General features: G+C 34.9%; 2 protein-coding genes across 2 annotated transcripts; both read right to left on the reverse strand.

Moving 5' to 3' along the window:
• Positions 1–537: 537 nt before the first annotated feature.
• Positions 538–3,078, reverse strand: LOC116167714. Its single transcript, XM_031483208.1, has 2 exons — positions 3,065–3,078; positions 538–2,066 (listed from the first exon to the last, which is right to left on the reverse strand). The coding sequence occupies exon 2, from the start codon at positions 2,011–2,013 to the stop codon at positions 826–828; it is 1,188 nt and encodes a 395-aa protein (XP_031339068.1). The 5' UTR covers positions 2,014–2,066; positions 3,065–3,078; the 3' UTR covers positions 538–825.
• An 18-nt stretch (positions 3,079–3,096) lies between these two features.
• LOC116167722 lies at positions 3,097–4,635 on the reverse strand. Its single transcript, XM_031483215.1, has 4 exons — positions 4,477–4,635; positions 4,105–4,428; positions 3,738–4,055; positions 3,097–3,690 (listed from the first exon to the last, which is right to left on the reverse strand). The coding sequence occupies exons 2-4, from the start codon at positions 4,290–4,292 to the stop codon at positions 3,234–3,236; spliced, it is 963 nt and encodes a 320-aa protein (XP_031339075.1). The 5' UTR covers positions 4,293–4,428; positions 4,477–4,635; the 3' UTR covers positions 3,097–3,233.
• Positions 4,636–15,097: the final 10,462 nt, after the last annotated feature.

The raw sequence follows: 15,097 nt of genomic DNA on the forward strand, positions 1-15,097 counted from the left end.
TGTCACTTACGTCACTTTTGTGGGACAGGAAAATAACTCCAAATTATCGTAAGTGACCAACTTACGATACTTTGGTAGTGTTGTCACTATACTTACGATAGTTTGGTTTGCTTTAAAACTAAGATGTGCTTCGGGAATTGTGCTTGGTGGCGCTCTAAACAAATGAAAGTAAAAAAAATAAAAGTTATTATTCATGTAAACCAAAATAAAATATTTTCAAGTCAATTTGTAAAGCGAAACAAATAAATTTTCTACTAAGATTCAATCTTCTGCGTCTGTACCATCTTCCGCATCAGTTTCTGCCAACCTATCCTTAACAGAAGCTTTCGAACGTAAGTCGAAGTATTCTTGCTGGTAACGTTTGGGGATCATTTTTGTTGCATAAGTTGTCCAGGTCCCTTTTCTTCAGTACTGAAATTTCTAACTTTGCTGGATACAGTGTCGCTGACATAACATCAAAATGGCGGCTTCTTCGACCTAAAAATGAAGAATAAATAGACTTTATGAAAACGTTATTGAAATCATAACGTGCCTTGTTGATTTATCGGTACACGTATACCAGCGGAGTCTTCATAATTATAATTAACTTCGATGTTCGAATTTCCTTTTTTGAATTTTGCCTGCCTTACTAGGCTAATTTTGAATGTTTGGCCATCTGCAGTTTTAACATTAGAAGGCAAGCATTCCTCACCCAGTTTCTTCCAATTTACAAAATCAAAATGCTGGAGTCTCACAACGTCCAATTGTCTGGGATTAATTCTTGAATTTGTAAGGATGGTATCCCATTCAGATGGCGCCCACACCATTTTCTTACGAACAAATCTTTCAATTGTTGCGTGAATGGAATCCACCGGCATGCCCAGGGAGCAAGAAAACAATTTTTATGGTTTGTATTGTTTTTGCCGTATCCTGCAGGAATTTTTGCAGCATTACCAGCATGACTCGATTGCGGTTTTGCCCTGAGCAGCTGTCGCAGTAAAGAATCGCATGTTTTGTAGCTTTCCTGTCCAATATTTCCAAATATTTGAAAATTACCGTAGAAATTTCGTTGCACCCCCTGCTTCCATCCGATTCGCCCCATGTGAAACAAATGCCATTTCTTGTACCACTTTCATATACCGTTTCATTATAAAATGAATACTTTCTGGAATAGTACAGTAATAAATTGTCCCCATGTGGAGTGTTCAACACCTTCTGAAGATCGAAGCTAGCACAAACGTAAGAATCATCAGTGAGGCCCTTTTTTTGGTCAGTTAAAAACATCTCTTTGCTTTTTTCTTTCAATTGCAAATGTTTTTCAAACGATTCCTTAGAATCTTCTGTTTCCTTGAAATCACTATCTTTTCGACATTCACAAATTCGACATTTATCTTTTTTGGGTTGATGAAATCCTAAATTGAAGTCTTTTAGAAATACTTCCCTAAAAATATTAAGTGATGGTTTGGCAGTTGAACCGTTCCCGTCTTGATGCTTTAGGAACAATCTGTAGAGAAAACTTATGTTCCTCAGCTCTAATGGAAGGTACTTGCGAGTAGTTTTGTTTCGGCAATAATGAGAAGGAACCGCCGGTAGACTTTTTATGAAATTGTGTATTTCTTCTTTATCTTTATGAGGTGTCTTATTATGTGGGGCATGTTTACCTCGCCCATCAGGTTTCGCTGATTTATGCAGACCATTATTAACAGCGTATCTCAATGTCATCTGAGAAATGTCAAGCGTATTCAACAAATATTGTTGGCACACTTCGATGCGCTTATCATCCCAGTTTATAAAGTATTTGTATGAGTTGTGTCTTCTGCTTACTGATGCAATTTGAATTCTCCGACGAATTGGCTTATTTTCAACACAAGCTAAAAGCCAATTACGTTGACGCTCGTAATTCCCTAAGCCCCAATAGAATTCGTGTATATTGTGCCTTTCCATTTCCGTGAAGTTTTTGGCACATTGGTTTTGGCATCTTATCTTACAAGGTACGTTCTTCACTTTCCTTCCTTTCCCAAGTGTATTTTCCATTCTTTTCGTGGTCTTTTTGTTAAGTTGTTTTCTTTTTCGTAATCCGGTGGTACCTACAAATCCCATGTCTTCATCTTCATTCATTTCACTATCTTCATCAGTTAATTCAAAATCGGAATCATTACCATTTTCATTGGAAAAGAACGACCTATTAGAGTCATGTCGATTAAATAATTTATTTTTAGTATTTTGAGCTGGTGTGGATTTTTCTACAGATTGATTACTATTTTCTGATGAAGAATCATATTCGACAAGCCTCAGTCTGGCACGTTCGGTGTTATTAAAACTACAATCAACTTGAAGTGAATTGTAATCCAAATTTGGATTGGAGAAGAATGAATTAGTAAGGGTAACTGGTGTGTCGTCGTTGAAATGGTTTGTCTCAGTAGGATTGTTTGAATTTGGCACAATCGGGGAGTAATTTAAACAGGAATTATTCTCCAAAACATTAAGGTTGCTACCTGAATTACTGACCTCGAATTGCACCGTTACTTCATTCGTATTAAGTGAACATTGGCAGGGAATAAAGATTTAGCTTGTTCACAAAGTATTGTAGTACTTTGAAATTCATTAGTGTCTTGTTCACAGTTTATATTCGGGATTTCATTGTTAGACCAACATAGTAGCGTGTCTTTCAAAAGATTCTCATCAGATTGAAATTCGGTTATAGCATCATCAGGTCCTACTGCTACAATATCAACTGGCATTTTGTCAAAATCTTTGTCGGTAAATAATGAAAATTTTGAAAGTGCCGCTTCAACTATTTTACCGGCTCTATTCAGCTTTCTTGCCATTTTCAGTTTTGGAACTAGAAAAGTTTAGATTTAATCAACATCATTCCTAATAGAAATCGTTTTTACGTTATTTATTAACTAATAGACCAGCACGTCGATTTTGAGGTTAGAAAGATTTCGTTATAAAAAAGGCAAAATTAAATTTTGAAACAATTCCGTTTTTAACCAAAGTTACAGTAGAGCATTGGAAGTATTTTAAAATCATCTAGGCTGGTCTCGCATGACCACTTTGCAATAAAATTAGAAAAAACACTTACCGTTTGTCAGCACACTGAATCACCTTGTTACACTGAAGTATCTTAAGCGACATAGTAGGTATCGTAAACAACATCAGGTGATGTTATTTACGATACTTTTGCAGTCACCACTCGGAAAATGAACGTTGGTTACGTTACTTTGGTCTTCATCGCAAGGAATTTAACGTACTTACGACAAAACAAATACCTCTTTTCCTGTTAATTTTGCTTTTATTGACCTACGATAGTTTGGTGGATCGTTTACAATAAGTCTGATGCTTACGATAGTCAGAAAAGTAATTTTTGGGGAAAATTGCGGCTTACGATACTTTGGCAAATAGGTATCGATATCTTGCATATCTAACATTTTTTCTCTTTCATACCATTTCATTATTTCACCTTCAGTGTGTTTGATTGAATTTTTCCACATATCTGGTGTCACGACATTAACTGCTTCTTGCCACATATTTAAACAATCAGCCTCTGTTTTCCCATCTCTACCAATATGTTTATTATAATAAGTTTTTGTTATACCCCATATTAACTCTATGGGATTAAAAATACAATGGTAGGGTGGAAGGCGCAACACTTTATGACCATATTGTTCCGCTAATTGGTCAACAAAATATGTTTTTTCTGGTTTATTTCTGGAAATAAAAATTCTTATACATATAAAACAGGTATGGGTACTTACTGTGACACCTTCAACAGAAGTTCACTTTTAAGCATCTGCTCAGAATATATAATTCCTTCATTAGTTAGCCAGCTTTGAATGTCACCTTTTTTCCATGAAACATTAGGTGCTTTGTTAACTTCCATATTGTGATACGGCGCATTATCGATAATAATGACAGACGGTTCACTTAAATTTGGAAGCAATTGATTTTGAAACCAATGTAAGAAATTCGTCTGGTTCATTTCTCCGTGATAATCACCACAAGTTTTTGATGCGAATATTAAATTTGCACCAGGTATGAATCCTTTCTCATTCCCAGCATGCAGAATTATTTGTCTGTAACATATTTTTTAATTATTGTTACCACTATTAATAATAAACCAACCGCTTTCCATCAGTTTTGATGGTTTTCACACTTCTTTCATTACTATCTTGCCATGAGTGTTGTATAGTGCCATTTTGTAATATCCACGTTTCATCAAGAAAAACAAATTGGTACAAATCTTTTTCCTTGAAATCTTTGTATTGGCGCAGAAAACGAATTCTTTTACTTGCCACATGGGGTAGTTCCATTAGACCTCGCCTGGGCTCGTATTTTTTCCATTTAAATCCAATTTCTTTTCTTCTTTCGCAATGATGCCAAATGAACCATGAAAAATGACTTTTTCACGAAGCTGTTCATGCACAGATGCCAATGTAACATGCACTTCTGCAACTCTGATTACACAAACTGTGAAACAAAGTGTGATCAACTTACTGTTTTCGTACATTTCATAAATTGTGTTTCTAATACCATCGACGTTCAAATTAGATACATCTGTCACAGGCTTAAGGCGAGGGCGATTCTTTAAAGGCGACGTCAACACTTCATTCTTCTTCACTGCCGCTGATATGGTACTGACCGTGGAGATACTGATACTTAAAGCTTGTGCCACTCTCTACGATAATTATACTTAGTAGAATAGGTACCTAACGTAAAAATTATGCTTTTGTTACCTCTCTTACTGCCTGCAAAGGTAACAAGAGGCCTCCATGGTTACGCTCTTGCTCAAAATACAGAATTAAAGTAGCTACCATTTTTTTAGCAGTGCTGCCCAAATTCTTCGTCACCGTAATAAATAACGCTTCACAGTACGACAAAAAGTTGTTCTCAAAAGAACAGTTTGGTTTGTGGAATTGAGAAGCTTGATAAAAAGGCACGAAACTACGATAAACTAGATGATTCGAAGCACACGCAAGGTGACAGAATGGGTGACAGATAGCAACATAACCTTAAATGCATAGTACAGAGTCGCGCCATATCTTCATCCTCATCAGCATAATTATTATGAAAAACAAATTTTGCTGTCGTTAACAACAAAGCGACGGTAGTTTTATCCATTTTATTTTAGTGATTATTATTATTACAGAATACTTCAAGGGTTAAATCGTATACAAATCATCGATACAAATACTAACTTAACCTCAAAACGTAAATAAACATCTATCAGTGCTCCGCATCGTTCCATTTGAAGCTCTACTTCCTCAAATGGAACACTATTTCTGTAAGCGTTTGCAGTAAAGCATTTGCATTTTTGGTAGCGTCAAATGGAACGTACCCTTAGAGAACTTGTCTAAACGTTTATTGAGCGAAATTTGGAGTTGTGTTTTCTAAAAGTGACAGCGTGACAGTTCGCATTATTGACTACTAGTTAATAATGTCCATATTATTAACCACTTTGAACAAATGCCGAGAAAGCCTACTTTACAAGTGGAAAAAAGGTTAATAATCATGTCATCAGACGCTAGTAGTGAAAAAAATATTTTAAAAGTATTAGACCTGATGTGGTCTCTGGAAATGATGCGACTAATAATGAAACAAAGGAACTTTTTTAATATTTGGAAAGTAGGCTTGGTGCTGAAAAATTAAATCTTTTTAAATCAGAGAACGAGGAGGTATGGCATGAACCAATAGTGAATAGAGGATACTTCGTTGTATTATCTTTGGAAACAACTTTCAAATGAATACACGGAGCACCACAGAGAAGATAGAATAATAGAAGACGTAGAAATGGAGGAAAAAGTACATGCGCCTGCTTTGCAAAGGACTCCAGTGGAAGAAGTGTTGACCAATGAAACCGATCATATAGATAACATCGCGGGAAACCAGAAAGTGGCCCATGCTGCGACAATTTTATCTTAAACTGAACCGGTAGCAAGCTCCAGTTCGAATTCGCAGTGGGTTGACGAAAATATTCCATCTCCCTTCAAATCTACTTTGTTTTGGCCAAAAACTGTTCCTCGCGTTAAGCCAAAAAGGTGTAAGGACAAGATACCTTCTGTTGCAACTTCCGACCAGTGGTGAGCATACTATCTTAAAAAACAAGAATTAAAAGATTCCAAAGAAAGGGAGAAGGTTGAGCAAAAGAGAAAGAGAGAGCAATTAAAAGAAGGAAGATTGAAGACTAAAACGAAAAAAAGAAAAAAATACACGAAGAATCTTCCTCAGACTCATCAGTTGATATGGATCTTGAATCTGAAGGTGAATGCGATGATTGGGCTGAGAATTCAATTCCTGCAGTAACTGAAACGAAACAAATTGAAATTTTAACAAATGGGACCGAATCTTTGCCACATACATCAAATGGTGAGAATCATGACACAGACTTAGGGGATTTTTCCAATGTAAGTATTGGAGGGTTTGTGGTTGTGAAATATGGAGATGAATATTTTCCAGATGAGATTTTTTTGTATTATGATCTCGTTTTAATTGTTTGATTTCCTGTAGGACGCATTACTGAATTTAATAATAATAATAATAATATGTATTTCGTGTTTGTAATACAGGTAGTATTTTACACTTGTCAAAACAAAAACATATAATGTATTTAATGTATCATGTATCATGTATCAGAGGTGCGTATTTCTACAATGATACCAAGTGGTTTAATGGACTGGAAATGGCCAGATCATGAGGACATCATGTGGTATGCGGAAGAGGATGTACAGGGTGGCGCAATGAGTATTGACGATTTCTGAGACGCCACTGTCCGAATATGAGTAAGTGGAGGGGGTAATCAACCGCTTAAAATATTCCTCATGTAATGCAGTTTAGTAGCCATGGTTAACTGGACAGTGAATCAACGCAGTTTTTGCGTTAGAGCGTATCACCGATCGGAGTCTGTTATTAAGGTCCAGCGACAGTTTCGGCGCGAATCAGATTTAACCAGCCCTGACTTTTTCTTATGGGGATATTTGAAGGCTAGGGTTTTCGAAAAGGACCTCAAACGCTAGAAACTGTAAAAGGCAACATTAGAGAGATTCTGCTACGAGTTACAGAGAATTTTTTTTTCCATTCACGACCCAAGAATGTTTAGACAAACGTGGTAGCCACTTAAAAGACATTGTTTTTAAAAAATAAAATTTGTTGTAAAACTGCATTATATGTGTAATAAAAATATATGTTTCTGACCTTAGTCGTTTAATTAGTATAGCCATAATAACACTCCTAAAACCAATACCCATTGCGCCACCTTGTATTAGAGGAAATAAACCCACCGGTTGCAAAACAGGATTGTTTGTTGTACCTGAAATGTCGAAGTATAAAAATTTTGTTGTCAAAATGTAATTTTTTTATTAAAATGTGTATGATTTTCTGATATTTTTGTTACCAGTCCAAGAAGAACTAAATAACATAACATTTATTCATATTTTTTAGTAGGTCAACTATTAGAACATAAAGGCGTCAACTATTGGAACATCACCAATTTTGATGCGTCAACTTTTGGGGCAATTTTTTGATATTTAGAAAAATTTGTAAATATACATTTTAAAAGGTATTCGATTGTTCCGTATCACAAGATGTAGGTAATAAGTCAAATCGCAAAATAAAACCAAGACTTACACATAATTGTTTTTTAGAATCGTTTTATAAATTTTCAATTGCAAAATTTTTCTCAAAGTATCAACCATTGATACCTTCACCTTATATTTTTTTTTAGACATTTTACTTAACCTAACAAAATATATGGCAAAGTGCTTAGTACCATGATACTACAACTTAACAAGATATGATCACTATCAGAACGCATTTGGAACAGAGTCGCGCATGACGTCACCGTGTGACAAACTTACCGCGGGAAATCAGGCAAAACACGGCTTTTAATGTAATTTCTTTAGGATTTTTATTGCTAATAAATAATAATTTATATTTTCCGTTGACGGTAAGTAAGTTCGGTATCATAGAGTAATAAAAACCACCTTCTAAATAGGCTATTTACACTAAAGACAGACAGCTGAGAGACGAATATGGAGCATATTATTTTTATAAAAATAATTGTGGAGAAAAGCAAGAAAAGGGTTTTTATTTGTTACTCAATTGAAACGTTTTTTTACTTTCTCGATGTGCTGACCTGTGAAAATTTTACTAGTTAGTAGTATAATATATGAGAATTTCATTGGCAACAATTAGTGCGTAAGCGTTGTTACATGGATTGCGATATAGACATTTCTTCGAGATCAATTAGAACTGATTGTTTACGTTTACTAATTGTTTATAAATGAGTAACAAATAAAATATTGTACATTATACGCCAGGTAACTTCTATCGCCAGTAAAAACTCACCCACCTGCCTAATAATGTAAAATACGATACTATTCGCATGCAAGAAGATAGTAAATAGGTACTATCGAGTATTCTCCTAAAAATTTGGTCTGTATGAAAATACGTTATTTTTTAAAATTAAACCAATTGTTATCGATAACTTCTTTTTTAGCTTAAATTTACGTTGCAGCGATTATTCGGTAAATACTCATATCGAAATGCCCTTCTGATTAATAAATTCCAGATAATAATGCTAGTGGTGTTAAATTCGCTCCTGCTACGCAGTCGGGAATTTTTCCGACGCAGACAAATTTCCGTATCATTTGGAAAGCTAAAATACCGGCAGCTCGACAGAGTTTCTATTATTGTTAATTGTTATTGGTACAACCTTCAACTGCACAGTACACCATGATTGTAGAATGTACTCGTATTTAAAATAAACCGTACAGTACTACAATCACAAAATTTCACGAATTAAACTAAAGGAAACAAAATGAAATGCGGGCATTCAAGCACTATACTAATAGTCGCGCCAAAAGTTTGTCACGCGCTGACGTCAGCGGAGGAACGGAGACAGAAGAGATCGTGCGCGTGATCATATCTTGTTAAGTTGTAGTATCATGCTTAGTACTACTCCAGTTAAATTACGAAAGACTGGGTAGAAAAAATGAACATGGTACCCCAAAAAGGAAGTGTTGAAAATGGCGTAGCAGAACTTCTTCCTTTAAATTCAATAGAGGAAGTAAGACAGTTTGAGGAAAAAGTAAAAAATGACGCTAATACAAAAGAATTATTTGTAATTTTTGATTATGGTTTAATTTGTTGCTATTTTTTCTTTTTTAGAAAGAATGTTTATCTCATATTGATGGGAAAGATGAAAAATCAGTTTTTAGCGTAGATGTGAGTCCCAATTGTGGATGGACAAACAGAAACAAAAACTTTCCTGTGAAGTCTTTACAGATAATCTCTGTCATTAAAGGTTGGTTACTGCTTTTTTTTATTTAACAAAATTTCCTCAATATTACATAAAATAAATAACCATGTATAATATCGATGGGTTTTTGGGCAAAACATCGTAAACAAACAATATTTTACAGGAAGCAGTTTTTTTAACCCATTATAATCCAGCGTCCTATTTATAGGACAACACACAAACAATTTTTTTAAGAAAAATATTGACCCCATTTTCTACTTCTGTCGATAATTTCGATTTCAACAGGGTTCTAGAAGTGTTCTCTAATTTTTTGAAGTTTGAAGAGGGTCAAGTTAGAGATTTATAATTTCTTGAAAATTCACAATTTTCTTTTGGAATACATTACTTTACATAATATTTGTTTTTGGTTTCCTATTGCAATATTTCTATCATTCAGCTACATAGATACCTTCATTGATATATAGTGATTGTAACTATTACCATTTTACCCCTTATTTTGATTACATAACTTTTTTATAACCCTCAAAATTTGACCGTCCTATTTTTAGGACGCTGGTATTTAGAAGTATCGTCCAGCGAATCCCACATTAGTTACCATGCGCATATAATGTATTGTTGGATTCATTGTCAACTTACCATTTACGTTGCTTTCCTTACTGCATACACATCAAAATTGTAGTGGTGTTGTTTATTGTGTGTTTTATATGATACTTGCGTGGTGTAAACAGCAACAATATGGACTATTATAATACGAGGGCTCTAACACTGGCGGAAATTGAAGATATAATAAATGATCCTAATTTTATGGAAGATGTTGAATCTGCTGACATCGTTGTTTTACCACCGGAAACTGATTATCTCACAGACGAAGATGAAGCTGATGATGATATTCTGGGAATTGCTGAAGTGAATGATGTTCCAGGTGAGCTTGAGCTTCAGTACACGACATCACAATCAGAACGAGTTGAGGTAAACGATAGTAATAATACAGAAATACCGGCCAGTCACCCTAAATGCACGTCCACTAAATCGAACAAACGAAAACGGATACTTACCGATGTTTCTCCTACATGGCGTAAAGTGCATCCATCCTACACAAAACTTCCAACCGAAGGTAAAGGGGCTACTGTACGATTTGAGAACATGACAACTAAACTAATTGACAAAACTCCGTGTGAACTGTTTGAAACGATGTTCACTGATGATGTTATAGACTACATAACGAAAGAAACTGTTCGATATGCATCAGCAGTAAAAAATGATACTAAATTCACATTGTCATCAGAAGACATAAAGGCATTTTTAGGAGTATTGTTGTTCTCAGGGTATCACAAGCTGCCATCAGAAAGACATTATTGGAGTGAACAAGAGGACCTTGGTGTAAATATTGTAAAGAATTGTATGTCGCGAAACAAATACCTAAAAATAAAAAGTTATATACATTTCAACGATAACGATCAAGCTAACGTTAACAAATCTGATAAGGGTTTTAAAGTTAGGCCACTTATCATCCAGATGAATGAAAAATTTCAGCAATGGGGTATTTTTGTCAAAGAGTTATCTATCGATGAGATGATCGTGAAATATTTCGGTAAACATGGATTGAAGCAATTTATACGCGGAAAGCCAATACGATTTGGATATAAACTGTGGGCTTTGTGTTCTTCTAATGGATACTGCTTCCAGTTTGACTTATACTGTGGTGCTGAAACCTCAACAAATGTCGCAAGAAATGGTGATTTAGCTTTAGGTTCGAGAGTCGTTGTGAATCTTCTTGACTGCGTAGAAGATGCATCAAGTCATTGTGTCTATTTCGATAACCTTTTCACCAGCAGAGACTTGTTGTTATATTTACAACAAAAAGGTTTTCGTGCAACTGGAACTTTGAGGGAAAACAGGTTAGCTAAGTGCCCCATAAAGGATTCGAAGAGTCTTGGAAAAGAGTCTCGTGGTGTTTTTGACTACAGATTTGATTCTAGTGGGGAAATCCTTTTCTTGAAATGGAATGACAACAAATGTGTCACTATCGCCACAAATCATGAAACAATTGAACCATTGCATCAAGCAGCACGATGGGACAGAAAAAACAAAGAAAAGAAGCAAATTCCGCAACCAAGGGTTTTGAAGCAATATAATATTCACATGGGTGGAGTAGATCAGCATGACTGGAATGTGGGCAAGTATGCTGTTCAAATTAGAGCTAAGAAGTGGTACTGGGCGCTATTTACTCGTATGATCGACATGGCGGTTGTNGGATTCGAAGAGTCTTGGAAAAGAGTCTCGTGGTGTTTTTGACTACAGATTTGATTCTAGTGGGGAAATCCTTTTCTTGAAATGGAATGACAACAAATGTGTCACTATCGCCACAAATCATGAAACAATTGAACCATTGCATCAAGCAGCACGATGGGACAGAAAAAACAAAGAAACGAAGCAAATTCCGCAACCAAGGGTTTTGAAGCAATATAATATTCACATGGGTGGAGTAGATCAGCATGACTGGAATGTGGGCAAGTATGCTGTTCAAATTAGAGCTAAGAAGTGGTACTGGGCGCTATTTACTATCGAATATGACAGTATTTTTTATATTTAGTCTCAATATTTAGGGAATTTATGTTTCGAACATATTACCTACATAAGGACATATTTATAACAGTAAATCCCAGCGTCCTATTTATAGGACGCATCATATTTTCGAAAATGCTGTTCCAATTTTTGTTTTTCAACTTTTTGTGTTCTGTTTATCATATAATAAACATGTTTAACTAGAAAAATCGGTAGTTTTCAAAAAATTTAAAAGTTGGGACTTAATGGGTTAATAATGCCCTTGTTTATTGAAGAAAGTGAGCAACATTTTGTATTCAGATACTATTTGTACCTAATTACACAGCTATTTGTGTAACGAAGTTCACCTAAAAATTTAATTCCAATCAAATTTTATAGCTTAAGATGTTTGGTCAGTAATATTAATTTGGAATTTTGTCCTGTGCGACAAAGCATACGAGGTGTGATGGAAGAATAATGTACCTAGCTAATAGCGGACTTCTGTGTAAATTAAAGTGAGAGGAAAGTTCTACCCTAGTTGTTTTTCACTTTAACAGGTTTGCCACACATGCGATAAAATAAAACTAGAAATTTAGAGATTTTTTATCTAAAATTGGTGCCTCTGCGAGGTTACACCTAACCTTACTTTTGTACTACTCCTGTTTGATTGCTTGATTATAGATTTTCCCAGTTTTCCTGTTTCTCATATATTTACATTTTAGTATTTTTTGTATCCATTTGTTTTTTCTTTGTTTCATTTAATTCCTCATTACAATTCCTTTGTCATATCTATTCCTTTAAAAAAAACTGTCTTTTTTAAGATAAACACTGCACCAATTTGTGACAATTCAGGTATGTATAGAAAGAGTCCGCAAAAGTGAGGTTTTATGTTTGTTTCTATTGCAGCGTCAGCATGCCGAAGTGTTACTTCAAAGACTGTACAAGCACGTCCAAATCCAGGAAAACAAAGCACCTTCGATTCCACCCTTTCCCCAAGCCTGTGCGTGACACAGCTAAATGTTTATTATGGTTGGAGTTATGTGGAAACAAGAATTTAACCCTTTCGAACATCTCCAAGAATGTGTACATTTGCGAAAAATATTTTATTGGTGGTGTATCAAGAGATGCCAATCCCTCGCCGCATCCTAGTTATTTCGAAAATCCGCACTTGAATGTGAACAGCCAGGATATTCAACAATATGTCAATGTAGGGACACAGCCTGAAGAGGACGTGGATTATTCTCAAATAGTTGATTCATTGGAAAAATCAGAAGACAATGTACCAAATCGGGAACATTCATATTGTAAGCAATCTGCACACATTGTTGAACTAGTAGACATCCAGACAAGAAATATATTGCAATTAAAGCAATATGAAAATTTTTTCCTATTTTCATCACTTGGAAAAAACAAACATTTTCAATACTTTACTGGTATTTCGGTTGCACAGTTTGAAGCATTGTACAATTTCTTGGATGAAAGTGTAATGAACAATCTTCGTTACTCAACGCGCAACAGTGTTTCTGTGAAAAATAGATTTAGTAAACTTTCAAGCAGAGACAAGTTGTGTATGATATTAATTCGATTACGAAGGGGATATACTTTAAAAGAATTATCAATATTCTATGGAATAAGCCTAACGCATGTATCTGTTATAGTGCATACATGGGTGCAGTTCATTTATTTCCAATGCTGCTGTATTAGGAATGCTTTGGTAAAAGGAGCTCGTGACACCAATTTGAAAGACATGCCTGCACCTTTTCGGAAGTTGGAGGATAAGGTTACCATGATTCTTGATGCTACTGAAGTAAGAATGCAAATGTCCCGCAATTTCCAGAGACAAGGCAACACTCATTCCAGTTATAAACATTATAACAGTATCAAATTTTTAGTGGGCATTTCAACACGTGGTGCAATAGTGTACAACAGCGAGGGATATGAGGGTTCCATATCAGACATTGAACTATTTAACAGTTGTGATCTTTTAGTGTTTCTAAACGAAGGTGACGTTTTAATGGTAGATCGGGGGTTCACAATACAAGACATATGTGACGAACATAAAATAAAACTTATTATTCCTCCATTTTTAGCAGGACGATCACGTTTAACAGAGGAGGAGGAAATATTTACAAAAAAAATTGCCAAATGTCGCATTCATGTAGAGCGTTCTATTCAAAGAATTAAAGCGTACCAAATTTTAGCAAAACCTGTTCCAATAACAATGTTACCCTTAATTTCAAATATATTTAGTATTATTTGTTTTCTAGTAAACCTGGAAGCACCTCTTGTAAACTAGATTTGTTATAGCAATAGAATACAGAAAATAAAAATCAATTGTTCACCAATATTTTTATTTTACTTCGAACAATGGTAAATCTCGAGGAACCTTCATTAAAAACATTTCAGGAATGTACATATTATAATACATTGATCTTAGTTTATTCGTTATATTTTCTACTACTACTTGATCTACTTCATTTAATTTAACTTTTATAACCATTAACCCTACACTTGACCATATAACTACATCGCATTCTAACACATTAAAAATTAACATTGCAGTTGTAACTTGATATAAATATGGATGATTCGATTTTAAAAAAAGTTTGCCATTTTCTTTCCTCACAAAAAAATTACTCATTTGTTTAGGGGTTAGCACTTTGTCAAAGTCATGAGGAGATTTTCCTTCGAGAACCTTGGGGCACTTAATTTCTATCACTCTCTTTGTGTTGCCATTTAATTTCACTACTCCATCCGGACTGCATGCTAAGTGTGGGTACTTTTTGTTTACACACAAACCCATTACACTTAATTCTTCACCTGGTTGTAGATACTGGGCAATGTATTCGATTCTTGCATTGTTTTCATTTTTTTTGCCATACTCCATTGCAGGGATAATAATTGGTGGAACCATTAACCATAAGTTTCTCTTTATAAAATTAGATTTAGCAGACATCGATGACAAAGAACATGCAGTTTTTGTGTTGGAAGATGTTATAAAATAGGATCTCCATGTCTTCCATTCAGTGGATCCTTGTTGTTCAGTTCCTTCTACTGTAAATACATCATCTTCATATCTAGACATATAATCAAGCATATGCTTCTTGAAAAGGGTGACTTGTTGTGTAATAATGTGCACATCATCTGGACTCATTTTAAAATCTTCATACCACAATTTAAAAACGGTTTCGAACATTGTGATCTTTGTTCCCTTCTGTAGATCGCAAATAAAATCATTCAAATTAATGTTACGTGTATAATCTGCTGGGCGAGGGTCAAAAAGTGCTCGTTGTATTGGGTTGAATCTTGTTGTTGGGT

The sequence above is a fragment of the Photinus pyralis genome, unplaced genomic scaffold, assembly GCF_008802855.1.
Source record: "Photinus pyralis isolate 1611_PpyrPB1 unplaced genomic scaffold, Ppyr1.3 Ppyr1.4_LG1, whole genome shotgun sequence".
Taxonomy (NCBI): domain Eukaryota; kingdom Metazoa; phylum Arthropoda; class Insecta; order Coleoptera; family Lampyridae; genus Photinus; species Photinus pyralis.

Excerpts from the sequence above, each read along its gene's own strand:
- LOC116167714 (XM_031483208.1), bottom strand. The coding sequence starts at position 2,013 with ATGGAAAATACACTTGGGAAAGGAAGGAAAGTGAAGAACGTACCTTGT.
- LOC116167722 (XM_031483215.1), bottom strand. The coding sequence starts at position 4,292 with ATGGAACTACCCCATGTGGCAAGTAAAAGAATTCGTTTTCTGCGCCAA. Across the intron at positions 4,056-4,104 it reads ATCAAAACTGATGGAAAGCG|ACAAATAATTCTGCATGCTG; the intron begins GTTGGTTTATTA and ends AATATGTTACAG. Across the intron at positions 3,691-3,737 it reads CTTCTGTTGAAGGTGTCACA|AAATAAACCAGAAAAAACAT; the intron begins GTAAGTACCCAT and ends TTTTATTTCCAG.